This window comes from Podarcis erhardii (assembly GCF_964252035.2).
Source record: "Podarcis erhardii genome assembly, chromosome: 11".
Classification (NCBI taxonomy): domain Eukaryota; kingdom Metazoa; phylum Chordata; class Lepidosauria; order Squamata; family Lacertidae; genus Podarcis; species Podarcis erhardii.
Window position 1 is genome coordinate 30,891,803 of NC_138501.1, and position 22,245 is coordinate 30,914,047.

General features: G+C 42.3%; 1 protein-coding gene across 4 annotated transcripts in view; it reads left to right on the forward strand.

Moving 5' to 3' along the window:
- Positions 1 to 22,245, forward strand: part of ARHGEF28 (Rho guanine nucleotide exchange factor 28) — a 134,607-nt gene that overhangs the window by 9,783 nt on the left and 102,579 nt on the right. For 2 of the 4 annotated variants that reach the window (XM_081881166.1, XM_081881168.1), the window contains exons 1-2: positions 256 to 342; positions 8,302 to 8,345. In XM_081881166.1, coding sequence (XP_081737292.1) covers positions 321 to 342; positions 8,302 to 8,345 — 66 coding nt within the window. In that variant the 5' untranslated portion in view covers positions 256 to 320. Of the gene's footprint in view, positions 1 to 255; positions 343 to 8,301; positions 8,346 to 22,245 lie in introns of those variants that run through there. The other 2 variants (XM_081881167.1, XM_081881169.1) reach the window with 2 other exon arrangements.

Genomic DNA, 22,245 nt, shown 5'->3' on the forward strand with positions numbered 1-22,245 from the left:
CCCAGACCCCAGCCTCATTGCCAGCCACTGCTGTGCTTCTGGAATTCCCCTGTTGGCGGCAGCTGCCTCAGTGGGCATCTTGGCAAAACCTTGTGAGACCTGGGGTGGCTTCTCTGTGGTGCAGTAAGTAGCAACCAGCAGTGCTGTGCGGTGTAGCACTGGCAGGTTCTGCCTTGCCTCAGGTGGCAAAAATGGCTTGATCTGGCCTGCCACAACTTAGCTTTAATAGGAAAGGGGCTGCTTTCACCCTAAAAGGCAGGCAATTATGGCAGCTAAATTGCTCCATACAAGCTGTGGTTTCATGGTTTCAAGAAGCCTGAATGGCAATAAAGGATGATGCAGGTGAGAGGAGGGAGAGTACATCCCCAGAGGTGGCCAACAATCCTTTCAGCTTGATTTTATTTATTTTTATTGTGTTTTTTATTTATTACTTTTATACACCGTCCTTCATTCATAAATCTCAGGGCAGTTCACAACATAACATTACAATATAGAAAACACAAACTTATAAAAATATGAAGAAAAGCAAACCAATAATCCCCCTCCCATAGCACATTTAAAAGGGCATTGGAGGGCAACCACCCAAAGGCCTGGTTGAAGAGGAATGTTTTTGCCTGGTGCCTTCAGGTGTGTAATGAAGGTGCCAGCCACAACACCCTAGGGAGGGCATTCCACAAATGGGGAGCCACTGCAGAAAAGGCCCATTCTCATGTTGTCTCAGAGGATGATTGACCCCCATTATATCTACCCTGTCCTTCCCACTTCATCTCTTTCATGAGTTTCTCCATCATATGTTCCACAGGGGGAAATTGTGTGGTTTGAGGGTTCTGTAGCCTGATCTTTTTTCACAGTCTTGGAGCTGTTTCTTTAGAGTATCTTCATTTCATCTCTAAGGCAGCACATGCAATTCCCCCCCCCCTTTTGCTGCTGTAAATGTCCCCGAAACAGCGTGTAGACCAACATTGCTGTTTTTCTTCAGATGTTAGTAAGATCTTACACAAGAGCAGGAAGCCAAAGAGGATCAATTATGCGTCCTGTTGCACGTCCCTTTCAGGAAATACCATTATTAATGTGTGACTACTGGTGCTTGCTTAAAAGAAATAATGAGCATGTTTTTAAACAATGGTTGCTGTCCTTTTGCGTGGAAGACATAATATGTTCCTGAGAGTGCTTGGTTGTGGGGCTTAATGCTGCTTGAGATGCAGGCGAGTGTAATGTAAGAACAGCTATCACATGTCTGTTCCATTGCCAGGATATGGGTGATAACTAACTCTAGCTATATTCAGAGCAGGCCATTGAAATTAATGGTCCACTAATTCCAGTGGATCTACTCTGAATATCTCAAACATAGGGTGATGTGCAAAGTTGTTGTTGTTGTGTATGGAATTTGTTTGGGCAAAGCAGCACTGTGGCTGTCAATAATTTTAAAGTGTCCCTAGTTGCATATCTTAAAGAACAGAGTTGGGTCGAATGGCTTAAGGCCGCAATCCTAAAACCATCTCCTCTGGGAAGGGGCCATGGCTTAGTGGTGGAGTGCATGATGAGAACACAAAAGGCCCAGGGTTCAATCCCTGCCATCTCCAGTTAAAGAGTTCAGGTTAGCAGGTGATGGAGAAAGATCCCTGCCTGAAACCATGGAGAGCCAGTGAGAGTCAGCTAGTGTTCAGCTGCTGTATTGGGACCAGGGATGGAAGAATCTGTGTTAATTTCAGTTCTCTCCACTTCTCATCTTTTCCAATCTTAAATTTGGTTCTCTACATTTCTGCAGCAGTCTGAAAAATTTCTTTTTAAAAAATCCTCAACTGTGGTGAAATGGCATTGTATTTCTATTTAAATTATAGTGGTGTTTTTTTTTAAAAAAATGCATCTACACCTATAAAGCAGCACATGCAAAATTTATGCAAAAATACACCCTCTTTTCTGCTTATTTTTTGGGTGAGGCACTTCTCTTTTGGGCAATGTTTATAATAGGCTACCATAAGAATAGGGAACCCAGCACTCAATATATCTGGAGGTGATCAATGCAGAGGCATGGCGCATGCTTGGGTGATATTTAATAGTAGAGCTATACAGAGTAGACCCAATGAAGTTAATGCACATGATGACAACGCTAGGTTCATTAATGTCAGTGGGTCTACTTTAAGTAGGACTTTACTGAATACCACCGTTTGTTCTTCGACTTTTGAGTTCTGCACAGCATTCGTGGTCTGTTTGCTGCAACTGCGTTAATTGGGCAGCTGCTACTTCTGTTTGCTAGCTTGACAATGCCCTCACGGTGAAAAGAAAGTTTGCTCTGGGCTTCCTCCACCCTGTGTGGAGCTTACTTCTGTGTACATAAGTAATGTAATGTGTGAATCAGTCCTTATTAGCCCTTTGTAGCGTTCTAGCTGGGGCTGGTGGCAGTTGTAGTAAAAAAAAAAATCTGGAGGGCAACAGTTTAGTGAATACTGCCTTACAGGAACAAGGAATTAGTCATAGAAACAAGGAATCGGTTTTGTTTTGTTGCAGTGGAAACGGCACAGGTAGATTTGCATCCACAAGAGAAGAAATGTTTAAACAATTTCTGACTCATTGATGCCACATGGTATGAAATAATAGACTGTGCAAAACAGAAGCATATTTATTTTGGAAAATGTTCAACTTGACTAACAAATCCATTTCTGAATGAAGGTGACCTCCTTTAGGGCAGACTTTTTGTTTCAGGTCCAATTTTGTTCCTTTTGGTGAGAGTGTTTTGCTTAGTACATTTATCAGCTAAATGATAAATCATTCCAAATTTTGTTTCCACACCCAACCTGAACTGATTTCAAATAAAATATTTTTGAGGCTGCCCACTGTGGCTGTGATGAGAGAAGGAAGGCAAACTGTTCAACGTCTTATAACTGTTTATATTTTTGCTGAATGGGAAGATTGAGTTACTCAGTTGAAAACTCAGTATTGCAGTCAACAGGTCTACACATCCTGGAAATGCTACTCCTTGCCATTAGGTGAGGAGCTTCAGATTGCTTTCCATTGCTTTCTGAACATTTGCAGCTCAGGAATTACTCATGAGTAAATGCAAAATAAAAAAATTCTTTCCAGTAGCACCTTAAAGACCAACTAAGTTAGTTAGTATGAGCTTTCGTGTGCATGCACACTTCTTCAGATACCATGAGTAAATGCTCAGCTTGTGGGACTCAACAACTTGTAAGTACAGTGGTACCTCTGGTTGCGAACAGGATCTGTTCTGGAGGCCCGTTCGCAACATGAAAAGAATGCAACCCGCAGCGGTGCATGTGCACGTGCGTGGGTTGCGATTTGCCGCTTCTGCACATGCGCTTGATGCCATTTTGCCCTTCTGCGCATGCGTGAGCGGTGAAACCTGGAAGTAACCCTTTCTGGTACTTCCAGGTTGCAGCGGGACGTAACCTGAAAGAACGTAACATGAAGCGGACGTAACATGAGGTATAACTGTAGCGGTTGTAAGTAGATTAGCTGCTGTAATAGAGTAGCATGGCAGGTTGGGAATCTTAGAATCTTAGAATTGTATCACTGGAAGGGACTCCAGGTGTCATCGAGTCCAACTCCTTGCAATGTAGGAATCACAACTGAAGCATCCCTGACAGACGGCCTTGCAACATCTGCTTTAAAACCTCCAATGAAAGAGGTTTTCTGTAAGCTGATCCTGGCAAGCAAAAAGCTTGTGGTCTAGTCCAATATCTCTCTTGGGAAAGAGTCTAAAGAAACAGACCCTCTTCCTTGAATGAAATCAATTGTATGGGGATCTGCTTTGCAGATCAACAGGGGGAAAGGACTCTAGGTAGCTTGTTATTTGAAGCAGGACTGTGCTTCAAACTGCCTAACTGTGAGTAGAATTACTTGCAAATAGGGATAAGGGAGAAAAGTGCGCCTACCTAATGTGAACTTTCCAAAACAATATGCGAATCTTTCAAAATTAAATCCTTATTTGAATTTTGCAATGCAGTTTTCCTGCTGAGTAATGCTTACAAAACTGGATATACTAGATTAGTGTGTGCTTAATATAGGTATGTTACTGAAATTAGCATACAAAACCACATCATATTAGGGTAAATTGTTTTGCAAATATAGATAGATAGATAGATAGATAGATTCTTTATTGTCATTACACAAGTGCAACATTGCACAGTGCAACGAAATTGGATGCCATCCCTTAAAAAAAAAAAACAACAAAAGCAAAACAGCAACAACAACCAAACAAACCACATTCCAGCCACACCCACACCCACACCCATCAAACTTCCAGGTCACACTATCGAGTTACAGCATTCAAAAAGGCCACAGCTCTTGGATAGAAACTATTTTTCAGTCTATTTGTCCTTGACTTGATGTTTCTATATCTCCTGCCAGAAGGCAGTAGTGCAAACAGACTGTATCCCGGGTGAGATGAATCCTGCAGGATGTTGTTTGCTTTCCTAAGACAACGGGAACCGTACAGTTCTTCCAAAGATGGGAGAGGATGACCAATAATCCTTTGGGCTGTGGTTATGACCTTCTGGAGCACCTTCTTCTCCCTAGCTGTACAACTGGAGAACCAAGCACAAATACAGTATGTGAGAATGCTCTCTATGGAGCCTCGGTAGAAGGACACCAGCAGTTTCTCACTCAGATTGTTCTTCTTTAAAAGTCTGAGGAAATAAATTCTCTGCTGAGCCTTCTTCACCAGAGCAGTGGTATTTGCGCTCCAAGTCATGCCCTGATCGATAGTCACTCCCAAAAACCTGAATTCCGCCACCCTCTCCACCCGTTCCCCGTTGATATACAAGGGCTGAATGACCGCCTTTTTTGTCCTGTAATCCACCACCAATTCCTTGGTCTTAGCTGTATTAAGAGCCAGATTGTTCTCTCCACACCAAACACAGAGCCGCTCCACCTCGTCCCGATAGGCGGACTCATCCCCTCCTGAAATGAGCCCCACCACCGTAGTGTCATCAGCAAACTTGATGATTTTGTTGCTGGAATAGATGGCTGTACAGTCATACGTGTAGAGAGTAAAGAGCAGGGGACTCAACACACAACCCTGTGGTGAGCCGGTGTTAAGGCTAAGGGCTTTGGACATATGTGACCCTACTCTAACCCTCTGAGAACGTTCTGACAAAAAATCCAAAACCCAGAGACAGGTGGAGTTGGAGAGTCCAATCGCCTCTAGCTTGGACACCAGTCTATGGGGGAGGATAGTGTTAAAAGCAGAGCTAAAATCCACAAACAGCAGCCTCACATAACTCCCCGGCTGCTCCAGATGGGACAGAGCAGCATGGAGAGTGGTGGTGATAGCGTCTTCTGTGGATCTATTTGCCCTGTATGCAAACTGGTAGTTGTCAAAAATTGGTGGAAGACAGGAAATAATGTGACGGCGCACCAGTTTCTCAAAACACTTCATGATGATTGGAGTCAGTGCAACTGGTCTGTAGTCATTCAAACTACTGATAGTGGGTTTTTTAGGCAGAGGAACAATAGTTGACGACTTCAGGCAGGGTGGGACAATAGACTGGTGTAAGGACTTGTTGAAGATCTTAGTAAAGACCCTCGCCAGCTGATCCGCACAGCCCTTCAACACCTTTCCAGTGATGCCATCAGGTCCAGCAGCCTTCCTCGGATTCACCATCCTCAATACCTGTCTCACCTCGTGCTCCTCTACAGTGAATGAGGGGCCCCTATGGGCTGGTGGCTGTAATACCGACGTCTCAGGTGGCTCCCTCTCGAAGCGAGCAAAGAAGAGGTTAAGCTCCTCCGCCAGCAAAGGGTCACCGTCGACAGCACCAAGGTTAGGTTTGTAGTTGGTAATATGCTGAATCCCCTGCCACATCTGTCTTGTGTTGTTGCTCCTTAAATTATCCTCAATCCTCTGTCTATAATCCAGTTTCGCCCGTCGAATACCCCTCTTCAAGTTTGCTCTTGCCACACTGTAAACCTGCACCTCGCCCGACCTGAAAGCCCTGTTTCTTTCCCGCAACAGGCACTGGACCTCTCTATTCATCCAGGGTTTCTGATTGGGGTAAAACCGGATGGATTTATTTACTGTGACAGTGTCTGTGCAGTGATTGATATAGCACAGAACTGCCGCCGTGTGCTCCTCCAGGTCTGAACGATCGAAAATATCCCAATTGGTTCTCTCAAAACAGTCCTGCAGCTGGTGAATAGCACCTTCAGGCCAGATTTTAACAGTCCTTGATATTGTGGGAGCCCGTTTCCTGAGTGGGATATATGCTGGTACCAGGAACAGAGACATATGGTCGGACTGGCCCAAATGTGGCAACTGTAAAGCCCTATAGCCGTGATTTACATTCGAATAAACTTTATCCAGTGTCTTGTCACTCTTGTGGGACATTTCACATGCTGATAGAGCGTTGGGAGCACTGTTTTAAGTTCAACATGGTTGAAGTCTCCCGCAATGATGTGCACAGCTTCAGGATACTTGTCTTGCTGGCTGCTGATAAGGCTCTGCAGACATCCCAAAGCCAAGTTGGCATTAGCATCTGGTGGCACGTACACACCAGTTAGCATAACAGCTGTGAACTCCCTAGGGAGATAGGCTGGTCTACATTTAACAGCCACATATTCCAAATCCGGTGAACAGTGACTGCCCACAGTCTTAGAATTTTTAGACCAGCACTTGTTCACATATACACACAGCCCCCCTCCTTTGGTTTTCCCGAAGTCCATGCTTCGGTCATGACGATGTACCGCACAGCCTTCCAACTGAATAGCTATGTCTGGTATGGACGGTTGAAGCCATGTTTCAATGACAAATAAAACGCAGCAATCTTTTACAAGGCTGTTCTTTGCTGCCTGCAGCCGCAATTCATCCATTTTGTTGGCAAGAGATCTCACATTAGCAAGAAATATGCTAGGGAGTGGTGGTTTAGATGGACTCCTCTGCAATCTTACCAGGACGCCGGCCCGACAACCCCTCCTTTGCCTCCTGTCTCTACGCCGCCTTCGCCTCCTCCCTGGAGGCATAGTAATCATATTTACTCAAAATATGTTCGCGTAATCTATTAATAAAAACAAGCACCCCTATCAAAAATATGGTCAATTCCTTTTTTAAAAAATGCAACACAATTTATGTGAATGAACACCAATGGCTAATTATGACAGGTGAAAAATGTATGGCATTATTAACTGAGGAATTTTAAACCGATTGAGCATACTTTTCACCTGTGGTAAAGAAAACAAGAGCAAAACAATATGTGTATATTAGACAAAATCACACACAATGGTAGTTATATTAGGAGAAATTCACACTACAATGCTGATGAATTTTCAGGAGGACTTAAAAAATCACAAACAGATGTGGAAATATGGAGAAAAATGAAGAAGTGGCAGATTCAACCATTCCTACTTGCAAACATCCACCCTGCTTTGCTGTTTGAAGTGTGAAGCTTGCTGGGGGCAGTATAAGAGTTTGTGCAAAATGATGGGTGAGGCAGCAGGTGAAATGACAGAGTATGTTGCGATAATTGCTGAAGAACTGCCGACTTCTCTCAACTTATTTTAAACTGTAACTTCAGAGTAATAGTTTACTCAAAATATGTTCGCGTAATCTATTAATAAAAACAAGCACCCCTATCAAAAATATGGTCAATTCCTTTTTTAAAAAATGCAACACAATTTATGTGAATGAACACCAATGGCTAATTATGACAGGTGAAAAATGTATGGCATTATTAACTGAGGAATTTTAAACCGATTGAGCATACTTTTCACCTGTGGTAAAGAAAACAAGAGCAAAACAATATTGATCCCTGAATTTTTCACCACATTTACTGAAAGTATCCTATTTGCTCAGTTGGTTAAAGCGTGGTGCTGATAATGCCAATCCCCATATGTGACGGCTGCATATTCCTGCATTGCTTGGGGTTGGATTAGATGATCCTTAGGGTCCCTTCCAATGCTACAATTCTATGATTCTAAACTATAGATAACAATATACAGTACAGAGCTGAAATAAGCCAAGGTACAGGTTTATAGTGAATAATCTCATGGAAACTGAAGCAAATATATATTGATGCTCTGCAAATGCATTTAAATTTAACCAGTTGTTTTTTAAACTGGTATAACTTTCTCCCTGTAATTCTACTTTTGTACCTGCCATGTTCCCTTGGTTATGGAGAAATGCACAAGGAGGAGTGGCTTTTACAGATACTCGGAAATTGCTTGCTTGGAAAGCAATTCAGATGCCATGGTGATAGGCTGAGCGTTGGATTCAGAACAATGCACAGAATAGTGTCAATGCCTTGAATTAAAGTGTGTGATAATTACTTTGGTTTCCTCTATTTGTAGATGCTGCAACGATGGAACTGAGCTGCACTGAAGTACCTCTTTATGTAAGTTCCAATGTGTTAGGCTTCTGCCCTAAAAGGTCCTTTTGTTTTCAGGAAGGTCTAACTGAGAAGCAGTGTGAATGAAGCAGAAATTATGTTCCCTGCTTGACAGAGGCTTTAAGCCACTGAATGCTACTATCTCATTTGAGCTGGTGTAGCAGTAGCACTTTTCATGCATATTGGGGCATGTGTTTCTGAAGTAGCTTTGAAATAGTTTTCACGTTCTGACATAAATATCACAGTACTTTTCTATCCTTTCAGCTGGCAGAATTTGGAATGGATATACTAACTGTGGCAGGAAAATAGCCTCCCTGGTTTTAGAAGATAAACATTTCCATTATGGTTGTTTTTCTCCTTCTTTCTCCTGTAAAAAAAATAGTTCTATATGTCATGCTAGTGACAAGTAAAGGGTATTGTGACTCAGGCTGGCATACAATTGTTAAACGTACAGGCCTTGTTCAGACGTAAGGGGAAACCATGGTTTCTCTGTACAGTATGGGGCAGCCAATGTGGTGACAACCAAATGTTGCTGTACTACAGTTCCCATTAGCCTGATGGGAGTTGGAATCCAACAACATCCAGAAACACCACCATGGAAAGGCTTTAGATTCTGCACTATCATCTCGTTTCTACTCTTCTTTTAGGTACCAGAAGTGGAGACTGGGAGTTTCTGCTCCCAGTTTAAGCTAAACCCAGTTTCCCATAGTGTTCAAACTCTGGGAACTTGGGTTTGTTTAAACTGTAATTTATTATACAGACCAGGATTGGAAACCATGGTTTGACCAGGGTTTGTTCTCACTAACTAGAACAGGGATGGGAAGCCTGTGGTCCTTAGTCCAATTTTATGCACTCCTCAGCTTAATTTCAGGAGGTGACAGAAGGAAGGTGTGGTGGGAAAGCCAGAATGGATGCAGCGATGGAAAAAGAGGCAGTAAAACCTTTCTAAAGAGTTGTCCGTATTATTATTACACAACTGCTTTGATCAATAGTTTTGGGTTTTAATGCATGTTTTCAGTTTAGTTTGCCAGTGGTTTTTTTTGTTTTTTGTTTGCTTTCTGTTGGGCTCTTGCTGAGTTAAAGACACCTTACAGTGCAACGCTATGCATTCTTACACAGAAGTAAGTCTGACTGATTCAGTGTGATTTGCTCCTTAGTTAGTTTGCATAGGATTAAGCAGTGGTGTCCATGCAGAGAATATCAGTCACAATTGCCCCACTGATGAAGCAGCAAAATGTTGTGCTAAGGCTCGCCCATTGCTGGCTTCTAAAGCAGTATATAAACCACTTGGGAGTTCCTTCCATTAGAGAAACTCCTGCCTTATTAGTGTGCCTTTCATGAGATACACAATCAGACCTGTATTTAAATTAGGCACTGAGAGTGGTTCCTTTGTCCGTTCTCGTGGAATAGATTTCTGACCTGTTGTGTTTGGTTGAAATTCTATACATTTGGGTTTCTGAAGACTACAAAGTGTCACGATATTTTTCTAAGACAGATGATGAAAACGTTCTTTTACTTGAGTTTCCATCCTTTTTGTAAAGTGGGATAGAATCCACATAACTTCGAAAAAATTGATACTTTTGAACCAGATGCAAACAGGACTTCAGATTTGATTTTTCAGAGGAGGCAGATCATTTCAGTTGAGGCTGATTATTTATGTTGACTTACTGCACCAGAAAGAAATTGACCTAAACATAACTCGATGTCAGGTGAGTCAATAAAAATATTGTCTTGAAAACTAGCAATATGGAAGTCAAAGGAAAGTTGTTGAGTTCAGTGTTTTAAGTTGAGAACTGTGTTGAATGTGGAGTGCACTGGTTTTGAGTCAACTTCAGCTTTAAACAAACGTCATTTTATGAGGTCTGAAGTAGATTATCTACAACGGACTGGTGTCATAGATTGACAGTGTTTGAGGTGAATAATTAAGACAATAAAATATTTTTATAAAAGCCATTAACTTCATCATGAAAAACTGATGCTTTTTATTTTTATAACTGTCATGCTTATTGAGGTAGTCAAATTCTGATTTTGTTGTTGTCACTATAGTATTAATGTATTTTCCAGAAATCATGTAGTTACAGTGGGCACAATCCACCATGCAGGCAGAGGTTACTGATAGGACTATATCTATACCTACAAACGTTCATGGATATGTGTGTCATGGAAGCAGTGTGATGGGAGAGAGAAGAAACAAGAGTCTAAGGAAGGGATAGCTAACAACCGTTTAGGACTACAACTCCCAGCATTCCTGCCCATTGGTTACACTGGCTGGGGCTGAAAGTAGATGTAGTCCAAAAGAGCTGGAGGACACCAGTCTAAGGTCTGTGCACAGACCCTTCTTATCCTTATCCATCCCTCTCCCAGCCTTGGAGAACAATTAATTTGTAAGGCATGGAAAGGGAGGGATATAGAAGGCATGGACTGGTATTCCTTCTAACATCCATTGTGTGGCCTTTATTTGTGTGTGTGTGCGTGTGAGAGAGAGAGAGGGGGGGGGGGGAGAGAGAGAGAGAGAACAACCGGGCTCCATTGGATCCTTCCATCTGCAGGCTCTGCAGCCACAGTGCAAGTGGATTATTGAATCAAAGATATAATTAAATGGAGTTGCTTATGCATCACATATCATGCTGTTAATTGTGGCTCAGGAGAGACAGTACTATTTGCCACAATCTAATTAACCCAGAGACACATATAACCATCTCTTTGGTATTGAATTCATCATAGCCTTCCACCTCCCCTTCAAGCTGTGTGGCAAATTGCTTTAGAAACTCCTGGCTGCTTCACATCATTCCCTGATATAACATGGCGGTGGGCAAAGGAAGAAAGGAAGTTGTGCATTCCCACTGGCCACATGGAAGAATCTGAGGGCATACAACAGGTTTTCCTGATTGTGGTCACTGTAAATAAATACTGATCTCATAGGAACAGACAAAGCTGGTCAGACTACTTGTTCATCTAGCTCAGTATAGTTTAGTGCAGGGATGGGGAGCCTGCGGACCTCCAAATGTTGTTGGACTTCAGGTTCCATCAGTCTCTGCCAGCATAGTAAATGACCAAGGATGACGGGAGCTGTAATTCAGCCACATTTTGAGGGTCACTGGTTCCCTATTCTGCTTGTTGGCCTTTGGAGCTAAAGCTCTCCTCAGAAGTTGAACTTCATACTGATTCCCTGTTGGAGGAGTGTGTTTTACCCTGGATAAAAGCACACTGAGCCTCTGAGTTTAGGAAAGTAAGAAATCTACATTTATTTACTAGAAAGGCATGCTTGATAGAAAAGTTCCTAGTTGTATCTAACTGAGGTGGAGATTCCTTGAGCTATGCTTTCTCTTGCATCTCAGCAGCAGAGACACACAAAATGTCTCCTCTCCCAAGGTGAGGATGAAGATGGAAGTAGAAAATGAGGTCAGTTTAGCACCTCATGGAAGGTCAGAAAGGACAGTCTAGGAAACTTGGAGGTTTCCTTTTCTCTCTTCTACTCTTTCCCATACAGACACATCAGTGTCCAGTACAAACTGAGTACGTATCTGAAGAAGTGTGCATGCACACGAAAGCTCATACCTAGAACTAACTCAGTTGGTCTTTAAGGTGCTACTGGAAGGAATTTTTTTATTTTGTTTTGACCATGGCAGACCAACACGGCTACCTATCTGTGTAGTTTAACTGAGTGAAGAAGCATTTTTTAAAATCTGTTCTGAGCCCATGCAAAGTGCTTTTCCTTAACTACTGAAGGACTGCAGCTCAGCCTACACATTTGGAATTAGGAAGGCTTTGTGTTCATCTCACACAAAGTTAGATTTTAATTCTCAAGCTCAGTCATGGGCACTGGCGCACATTTCAGAGAATGCAGTTGGCCCTTTCAGAATAATGTTAAACTTTCATGGAACAAATATAAGCAGCTCCTGTCCGCTGGGCAGCCATTCTTGCTCAAGTCCTATTGAAATGAATGTGAGTTGTACAAATTCTAAAGAGTGCCCCGGCACTCCCAAGAGGTGTGAGTTTTTAGTGTGGACTGGTTAAGCCCTGTATCATTGCTAGCAGCAAGCAGGCTTATCAGGCAGTGGGAAATGTGTGAACTAGTTTTAAAAAGGTTATTTTATCAGATGACAATATGCATTTATTCTACAATGACAAAGGCACACATTTATTTTAGTGAACTATTTCTTGATATGCCTAATCTGTTTTCCTCCCTCCTGTACTTGTACAGGCATTGTGAAGTTCTTTTGATCCCTTTGTACTTGGCAGATAACTTACCTACCTTGTTGGTTTTGGTTGGCAAATTAGAATTGTAACTATATTCTTATCAGAGTATTTGTACAGTTCAGTCATGGAGTTGTCAAACTTCACTTGGACTTTTCATTTGATCTCTCTGTTCTAGTTTACGCAGAGTTCTTTTGTGGTGTGGCAGTTATTACTGCACTATTTCCCCCCTTTTGCTCTTTATGAACATGTAGAAATACAAATCTTAAATTGCAGAAAACCAACATGTATTGCAATTCATTTATTAGACTCTTCTTATATGCACACAGACTAAGTTTTATAACCAGTTTCAAACCCTAAGGTTTCTCTCTGTCCTCAACTACACATGTTAGGGAGAAATGTGTCTCAAGTGGTCTATAGCTCTCCTTATTGTCAGCTGGTAAGGAGGGCAGTTAGTAGGCCTGGTCTCTGTTACCTCTCTCTAGTTAGTTCTAGTTACTATAAGTTGGCCCACCCTTTTTGGCAAGTGTCACATGTCAATACCAGATTATTACTATATTCAACTGTTTACTATGCTTCATAAGATATATAAGAGCTCAGTGTGTAGTGGTAAGAGTGTCAGACTGTGACCTGGGAGGTAAAGGTAAAGGGACCCCTGACCATTAGGTCCAGTCGTGGCTGACTCTGGGGTTGCGGCGCTCATCTCGCTTTATTGGCTGAGGGAGTCAGTGTACAGCTTCCGGGTCATGTGGCCAGCATGACTAAGCCGCTTCTGGTGAACCAGAGCAGCGCACAGAAACGCCATTTATCTTCCTGCTGGAGCGGTACCTATTTATCTATTTGCACTTTGATGTGCTTTCGAACTGCTAGGTTGGCAGGAGCAGGTCCCGAGCAACGGGAGCTCACCCCGTCATGGGGATTCGAACTGCCGACCTGATCGGCAAGCCCTAGGCTCTGTGGTTCAACCCACAGTGCCACCCACGTTCCCCGTGACCTGGGAGACCAGGGTACAAATATTGAGTCAGACATGAAGCTCCCTGGGTGACCTCTTGGGATGTGGGATAGTCATGGTCTCCTGGCCTAACCTACCTCACAGGGTTGTTGTGAAGATAAAAAGGAAGCCATATATGCCATCTTGAGCTCCTTTGAAGAAAGGTGGGGTATAGATGTAATAAATAAATAAATAAAATGGGGACATGCAGCTCTCCATATCTGAATGATAAGTGTACTCTTCCCTATGAAAGTTTGTGCTGAAAGGAATTACAGTAGGTATTAAGTGTCGTGGCAGTTAAAGCATTGAATGGTTTTGCCTTCTCTTTGTGACTCTCTAGGCTTGGCTTGGTAGTGTTTTCTTCATCACCACCCCATTTAGGTCATGGTTGTTTCAATACCTGCTTAGGTTTGCTGTATCATATTTCACTCTATTCATACAAGTAGTCACGTGACTTTCCTTAAACAAAACATCAGCAAATGTTCTAATCTTCCCATGTATTGACTCACAATTGTAAATTAGATGCCTTTTGGTTTTAATTCTTCTCTTTGTTTTATTCTTTCTTCTCCGTGATATTTACAGGCTGCACAGTTGCTACTCGATTTGGGTTACTAAACTTCCACTCCTTCCTTCTTTTATTTCACGTCTTTGATGGTTCAGGTTTTTCTGTTCTTACTCATAGCAACCGCTGGGCTTATTAAATTGTTCATTGATAAGTCTACATATGTACCGCATGCACACAACCACAACAGCTAATTATTTTTAAAGTATCACTAAAGGCAATAAAAGCAACCAGTTAAAACCAATTTCAACATGTTTACAAATCAGCTTATGGGCAAAAGGTGTATTTCAGTAACAACATCATGCTGGCAAAAGGGCTTTGGAGATAGGGCTATCCAGGCACCAGTTAGCACAAAATTCTAGAGCCTGGGAGCCACCACTGAGAAGACCCTTTTCTGGATTCCTGCTATAAGTTGTCAGGACAAACAGAAGAGTCTCCTCCAAGGATCTTAAAACCAGGGCAGGCTCATACGGAAGTATGGTGTCTTTCAGATAGTCTGGTCCTGTTCTGTTTGTTTTCTCCATTTCCTCTCAGGAGCTCACGGTAGTGTTTGTAACCACCTTGCTTTTGTCAATACAATAACCCTGTGAGGAGGGTTAGGCAATGAGATAGTGACTTGCTCAAGGCTGCTCACATTCATGGTTGCGTGTGTATTTGAAGCTGTCTCCTAAGTCCTAGTTCAACACAAATAAGTCTACCATACAGATGTCTTGCCATAGCAGTTTAGGTAACTATAGGTAACTCTAAGCTAAAGCCATAGTGTGTGTTTTATTTGCTAATCCTGCATAGCCCTTATTTGAAAGAAATGTCCTTTATTCTATAGCAACAGAGATCCATAGAGAAGACACTGCAGTTCCATAGTAATGTTTGCTAAATTTTGATCTGGCAGAGCACACAGCCCTTGGTTGAGCAAAAGGGGTAGGTATTAACTTTTAAATGTGTCAGGCAAATATGACAGTATTGAATACTGAAAGATTTTGCCCGTCTGCTGCTAAGCCTAAAACTTGGAAGGCCACTTTTGTCCCTGGCTGGTTTTGAAATTCCAGGTAATCTGTTTGGCCAAGGCAAACTCTCTGTGTCTTCATCTGGCTAGGCATTGCAAACTTTTTATTCTAGATCTGGGAAGACCTTGCGACAGCAATCTCTGTGACTATGTGATTTTTTTCCAAGCAGGAAGATGTCAATAGGCTTCTTAAGACATATCACTTTCAAAGAGTGTTCTCAATTAAACTCAGCCTTTGAAATTACTTTGCCTGGAGCTCAGATTTAATTATAATTTAATTATAACAGAGGTGTGATGTATCAAGATCTGGCTTGGGACTCTGTTATGATCTCAAAAGTAAAGTTGCATCAGAAACCCAGTGTACACAATTCAGTTCCAATCCAGTCTTTGTAGCCAAGCTGAATGAAAACCAGGTGGTCACATACTAAGCAGATGCCAGATGAGGCAGTTGGAGACTTGGTGAAGATAAGATCAAGACAAAGTGTGAAGCTGGATAAAGCAGGGAGAAAGGGCAAACACTGATCAGACCAAGCAGAAGCAGGAGGAGGGAGAAGGGGCGCTCTCTGCCTTATTACTTCCTGCTGCTGCTATTTATTTTTTGTTCCTTTCGGAGCTTCAACATCTCATCATAAGCAAAAGAAAGAAACTGGACCATACAGGGTTTTGCTCTTTGAGACATATGGTCATGGTGGTGTGCTTTACCAGGGAAAGGGTCTTCTTAGTGGTGGTGCCCCAATTGTGGAATGCTTTTCATAGGGAAGCTTGTCTGGTGCCTGCTTCAGTGTGGTTCAGCCGCAGGCAAAACCCTTTTAGTTTTCTCTGGTCTTTTAATTTGATTTGCTCTGTTTTTCCTTGGCTGGAAGGTTTTTATTTAATAATAATAATAATAATTTTTATCTATACCCTGCCCTCCCCGGCCAGAGCCAGGCTCAGGGCAGCTAACACCAATAAAATTTCAGTAAAAATATAATAGGGGAAAAAAAGAAGAAGAAAAAAACCCCAGTTTAAAATACAGGTTAAAATGCAATTTAAAATGCAGCCACGTTTTAAAAGTCAAAACCATAAGGGGAGGGAAACATAAGGGTCAGACTGAGTCCAAACCAAAGGCCAGGCGGAACAGCTCTGTCTTACAGGCCCTGTGGAAAGATGTCAAGTACCACAGGGTCCTAGTCTCTTGTGACAGAGCGTTCCACCAAGTCGGGGCCAGTACTGAAAAGGCCCTGGCCTTGGCTGAGACCAACCTTGTGACTTGGGACCTCAAAAATGTTGTCATTTGTAGACCTTAAGGTCCTCCACGGGGCATACCAGGAGAGGTGGTCCTGTAGGTACGTGGTGTTCTTATAGATTCTTCTGGTTTTGAAATCTGTAAGCCCCCCTGGGAATTTGGGTAGGCTGTATACTTACTCAGTTAACAACAACAACAACAACAACAACAACAACAGGGCTGACTATACTGAACCCACTTTTCCTTTCCTTTTAAAGTTTGAACTGGTGGGGTTCCGCACAGTTGAATTTGGGTTTGTAGACCCAGAGAGATCTAAATGGACCCCCTGAGACGCAACAGAATAATAGAATCATAAAATTGTAGACTTGGAAGGGACTCTGAAGATCATATAGTCCAGAGGTTCCCAAATTTATTTGGCCTACTGCCCCCTTTTCAGAAAAAGCTAGCCAAGGTCCCAGGTTCAGTTCCTGGCATTTCCAGTTAAAAGGGTTAGATTAGGTAGCTCTTAATGCCTGAGCCCCCCTAAGAGGTGCTGCCAGTCAGAGTGGACAATACTGGGCTAGATTATTGGCCTAGAATAGATAAAATAGTTGTCTCCTGTTTCTTAAAAGCCACTGAGGGTTATTGCCAGGTGAGCCTCCCTGGGTAGAATTTCCTGCAGAAAAGGCACCACAACCAAGAAGGTTCATTACCCACCTGGCTGCCAAGGGCAGAAGGACTGGAAATGGGCAGGTTCCTGTGAGAGAAGGTGCTACTTTGGGTGGTTACTTGTAGGAGTCTTTCTTATGGCCCAGAGAAGTCCTGAGGGGAATACAGAACAACCTCAGGAGGTGCAGGTGGTGTTAAAACAGGTATGGCAAGAACAGGGAGTTGAATATGATTTAGATCAGCCTCTCTCAGCCTGCAGCGTTGGTCTGTAGTTCCTTTCATCCCTGAACAATGACCACAATCGCTGGGGCTGATGGGAGTTGTAGTCCAAAAAAATCTGGAGCGCATGAGGTTGGGATGTATCATTGTACATGAAGTAGAGTTACAGTACTCTTACGTAAAGTGGCAGGATGTGCTCTGCTCACCTGTAAGCCTCAAAAGCCTTTTCCTGTGTATAAACATAGATATGAAGGAGATGTAGGGAGAAAGCTGATTCCAGGTGCAAGGGTGTGTCAGACTGACAGAAATGGAGTTAGGTATCACCTCCAGGCCAGGAACAAACACACACACATGTCACACACATACATTATAATTCTGAAAGTCTTTTATTACTACTGTTTGGATGCCAGATGCCAGCATTTATGAAATACTTGTAGGAATTTTGATATAAAACTTAATTTTTGTCCTGTTGTTTTATAATTTGCTGCACTTGTGGTTTTTTTTTGGGGGGGCGTGTTAATATTTGAAATGATTGTGTGGTGCTTTGGTGTTTATACTGTGAGCACTTACTAGAAAAAGAAAGAAATGCAGTTGAGTTATGTATGCCAGTTAACCATGTACCACTGTGGGATGACATTTGGGAGATGTATTGCCTAAATTTATTAGTGAGGTGCCCAGGGTTGACTCTAGGTTTGAGGAAGCGTTGGGCAAAGTGTCCTGTAGCGTTCAGAGTGGCACTACTTGTTTATTTAAAAAACTTACATACTGCTTTTCGTTTATGAATCTCAAAGTGATTCAGAATATACATATAGCCCTTTAAAAACAAAAAACATTCAGATAGTCATGCTCATGATATAGAATTTCAGCAACTGTAGGAGCCAGAACCCAAAAAGAAAACTGTATCAACAGTCAAGAAAGGTGTAAACAGAAAATAGTAACTATGGTTTACCATGGCATGTGATTGTATCCAATGGCTCTGAGTTAGCTTTGCTTGTGTTTGATGATGCTGTTACATAGACAAATCTAATTAGCTGCCTGATAGCTCTCTTACTAGAAAGTTGAAAAAAGCTGTTTTCCAAACAAAAATAATGCCAAAGCTGTAGCCATTTGGCTTGCAAAGAAACAGCAAACTGGTGTGGGAAAGCTAAAGACACACGTGCGCACACTCATACAGAATATTTTGAATTTCCATGGTGAAAAAGTACTTCTCCACAGATTAACATCCAGGTACAGTATGCATGAAGAATCACTCTAGTTATGCGTATCTGAGATATGTACTAGGAAAGGCTTACATTATTTGTATCCTCCGCACTAGTTTACAGTCATCATTTCCTGAGTTGAGTCTGATTCATTATACATTAGTGCACTTGTATCCTATTTCCTAATCATACACAGATAGAAAATGAGATTGCATGACCAAGTTTGGATAAAAATTGCAGTTATAACTGAGTGTTGCCTTGGTGTGGCACTTTCCACCATGTTATTGATGACTTTACCCAATGGCCTCAGGCCCAAACTACATATTGCAAGGAATCTGTGGCTGCTGCTCACCTGTATCTTTTCAGCAAACTTTTAAAGATGGCAAGATGTGACATCTTTACAGTTTGTTTGTTTTTTGCTTCAATTTATTTGATATGTTTCATGGAAGAGGCCTGGAAACCCTGGATGCAGTGATGTGATGTGGTGCATTTTTAACCAGATGTTATCAGGAGACCTGAGGAGATGGTTTGGGCTTCATGGATGTTCAAAACACAATTATGTAGTACTAATACACATCCAACGTGATAAATTCTAATTAATGGTGGAAATGGATCCTTCCAAGCTTAATATTCTCCCCAAATGGAGGGATCTACCAATATTGTTTCTTCCAGCAGCTGGCAGTGCAGCCCAAAATTTGCTATCACCTAGCAGAGGCTAATCTGATTAAGTCTACCCAACTCCCCGAACTCTCCCCATGTTAAGACTGCTTTAGCATCATGCCAACTTTTGCTCTTTCCCTTCCTCTCCCTCATTTTGCTCAACATTCTCCTTGATAGCTTGTGACTGTGGGTTAAACCACAGAGCCTAGGATTTGCCGATCAGAAGGTCAGCGGTTCGAATCCCCATAATGGGGTGAGCTCCCGTTGTTCGGTCCCTGCTCCTGCCAACCTAGCAGGTCGAGGACTTCCGGGTTGGCGCCATCGCCGAATGGCGGACTCCCTCCGAGCTCCGGAGGGAGCCTGCTCGGCAGGGGCTGGGTCCTACCGCGCCGGCGACGCGGGGACCCTCAAAAACCATGGGCGCTGAAACCCATGGGCATGGTGACTCGGCGGGCACCGTTTGCGCCCCCCCGACCCGCGAAGGAGCCTTTTTAAAGGCTACGGAGCGGGTGACAGGGGGAGGGGTGGTGCTATGAGTCCTCCGCTTTCCCTGCCGAGCGAAGCCGCATGCCATTCGACGGAGAGCGCTGGCTTCTTCCATTGAAAATTTGGACTTAAAAGAATAACCCGTGAGTAATTGGAACTTGGATTAAAAAGGGGGAAAAGTTTTTTTTAAAATTCGGAGTGAGCGGGGGAGGTGCAAAAAGGAAGTCAGCCTCCCCCCCGTTGTAGAGGAGTTAAAGCAAAGGATTTGACAGCTAAGATCGAGTGCAACCTTATTTTGATAAAGTTATTAATTTCGCGATGGAAAATTACAAGACTGGGCTGGAGGAGAAAAGTGGAATGTGAATTAAAATGCAACCCCCCCCCCCGAAACCCCGGGAGCGGGCCGTGAGAGCGCCGGGAGAGGAGAAATAGAGGTTTTGACAGCTGTCAAAGGAGCTGTCAAAGCGGAAGAACAAAAAGAGAACTTTGTTACGAGGACTTTGCTGGTTACATTTGTTACAAATTGGATATAAATTGTTTAAAACAAGGAATAATAAGTTACTTTGACTGTTGGGTGTGATCGGGAAGGAAACTGAGTTATTATAATCCCTCTAGAGGAGCTGTGGGACACTACAAGTATTGCTGGCATGGAATTTGAATAGGACTTTTTATCTCCTGGGAAACTGCAGAAATGGAACACTATTTTGTCTACAGAGGTCTATACACTAAAGGAGACAATAGATTTATCTATTGAAGAATGGAAGGGACTTGACGTAATGTTTCGTTCCTGAATAACAAAGCCTCTGCAGAGGAATTAGAAGCTTTTGGAATTAGAACATTTGTGCAGGAGAGCAGGGAAAAAAAAAAGGAGGAGAGAGATCAACAAGAACAACAAGAATAACAAGAACTGGACAAAGTTGGAAGTGCGAACATTTGGGACATCCAGATCTGAAAGGTCTAAAGAAATAAAATTGGAGTTTTTACTCTTAAATACAAAGATCTGGATGGAAAAAAATGGACCTTTTTGAGACAGACTCCTTCCAAGATTGGACATTCGAAATTAAAGATGATCAAAAGATGGCAAAGACTATTAAAAAGATGGCAAAGTGGACTGGTGAAAGATTATGGCTTAGATGTGGGAGCTTCAGGATGACAGTAGACATTGATGGACATTTGGGAACGAAACCGGGAAAGGGGGGAGGGAAATTTGGAATCCAAAGGGTGTTAAATTACATTTTATTCTTTTATCTATTTTTTTTTATTCTAATCTGTATTGCATATTAAAGAGGGGAACTCGTGGAAGGGAACAGGTCGATTTTAGGGGATGGGAAAATATTTTTAAACTGGGATAATGATAATAATTTTAAAACTTGGGGTAAGAATTTGTTGAATTTATTTGAAAGAATTGGAATACAAGAGGGGGAGGGGAGGGGAAGTCCTGGAAAGATGCCATTGAAAATAAGGTTTTAAAATTGGATGTTTTTCTTTTTTTTGCTATATTTGAAAATCTTTAATAAATATTATAAAAAAAACAACAACAACCTAGCAGTTCGAAAGCACGTCAAAGTGCAAGTAGATAAATAGGTAATGCTCCGGCGGGAAGGTAAACGGTGTTTCTGTGCAGTGCTCTGGTTCGCCAGAAGCGGCTTAGTCATGCTGGCCACATGACCCGGAAGCTGTACGCCGGCTCCCTCGGCCAATAAAGCGAGATGAGCGTCGCAACCCCAGAGTCGGCCACGACTGGACCTAATGGTCTGGGGTCCCTTTACCTTTACCTTTAGTAGAGATTTCACTATAGATCTGGGGTGTATCACAAGATGGATCTATTTCTTATGCCTCAGGCATGATGCCACAATAGCAATACCAGTGCATTCAGTTCATTGTGTTGCTGTAGCATCTTGTTGGATTGAGATGCAAGCTAGTGTTTTGCCTTAAGTTTCTCATGCACACTCTTTTCTGGTTCATTGACCTACAGCGCACATGGGCAACCTGCAACCCTCTAGATGTTGCCACTCCAACTCCCACCAGCCTTAGCCTGCTTGGCTAATGGTCAGGGATGGTGGGCATTGTGCCCCAAGAACAATGGAAGAGCCACAAATTCCCCTTCCCTTACCTAGGAGAACTGTCTTGGGATGGATGTGCTAAAATGTTATTTTTAACAGTGAACGCCTTATCAACTCTTTACGCAGTTTGTTTTCCTGACCAAGCTGCTTCAGTCACTTCAGGACAATTCTGTCTGAGGTTTATTAAAAGTAACTGTAGCAACCAGGAACTTTTTGTGAAGCAAGCAGTTCTTCCCTTAAGCCTTAAGGAAACACAGTTCCATCTGAATTTCCTCCCTAAAATATACCAGATGTTTTGCTGTTGTATTGTGACTTCTTTTTTAAAATAAACCTTTTTACTGTGCTTTATTGTTGTTGCATGAAGGGCTTGTCTTGACTTGTTAATTTCAGTTGCTTAGAAGATGTGTGGGTTGATCTCTGTTAGAACTAGCATAAATTTAGAAGTGTTAATATAAAAGCAGTGAACACAAATTTTATCAACAAAATGTTTAGGATTTAAGCAAATCATTTGGAATAAATCTAATATGTTTTATATATAAATGTATATGCCGAAGCTATTATACTAGGTGAGCCAACATATTGTTTTTACTTGTTTATATGTGTTTAACAGTGGCAGGAATTGGTTTGAACTGAATTAAAATTGTTTACCTGTG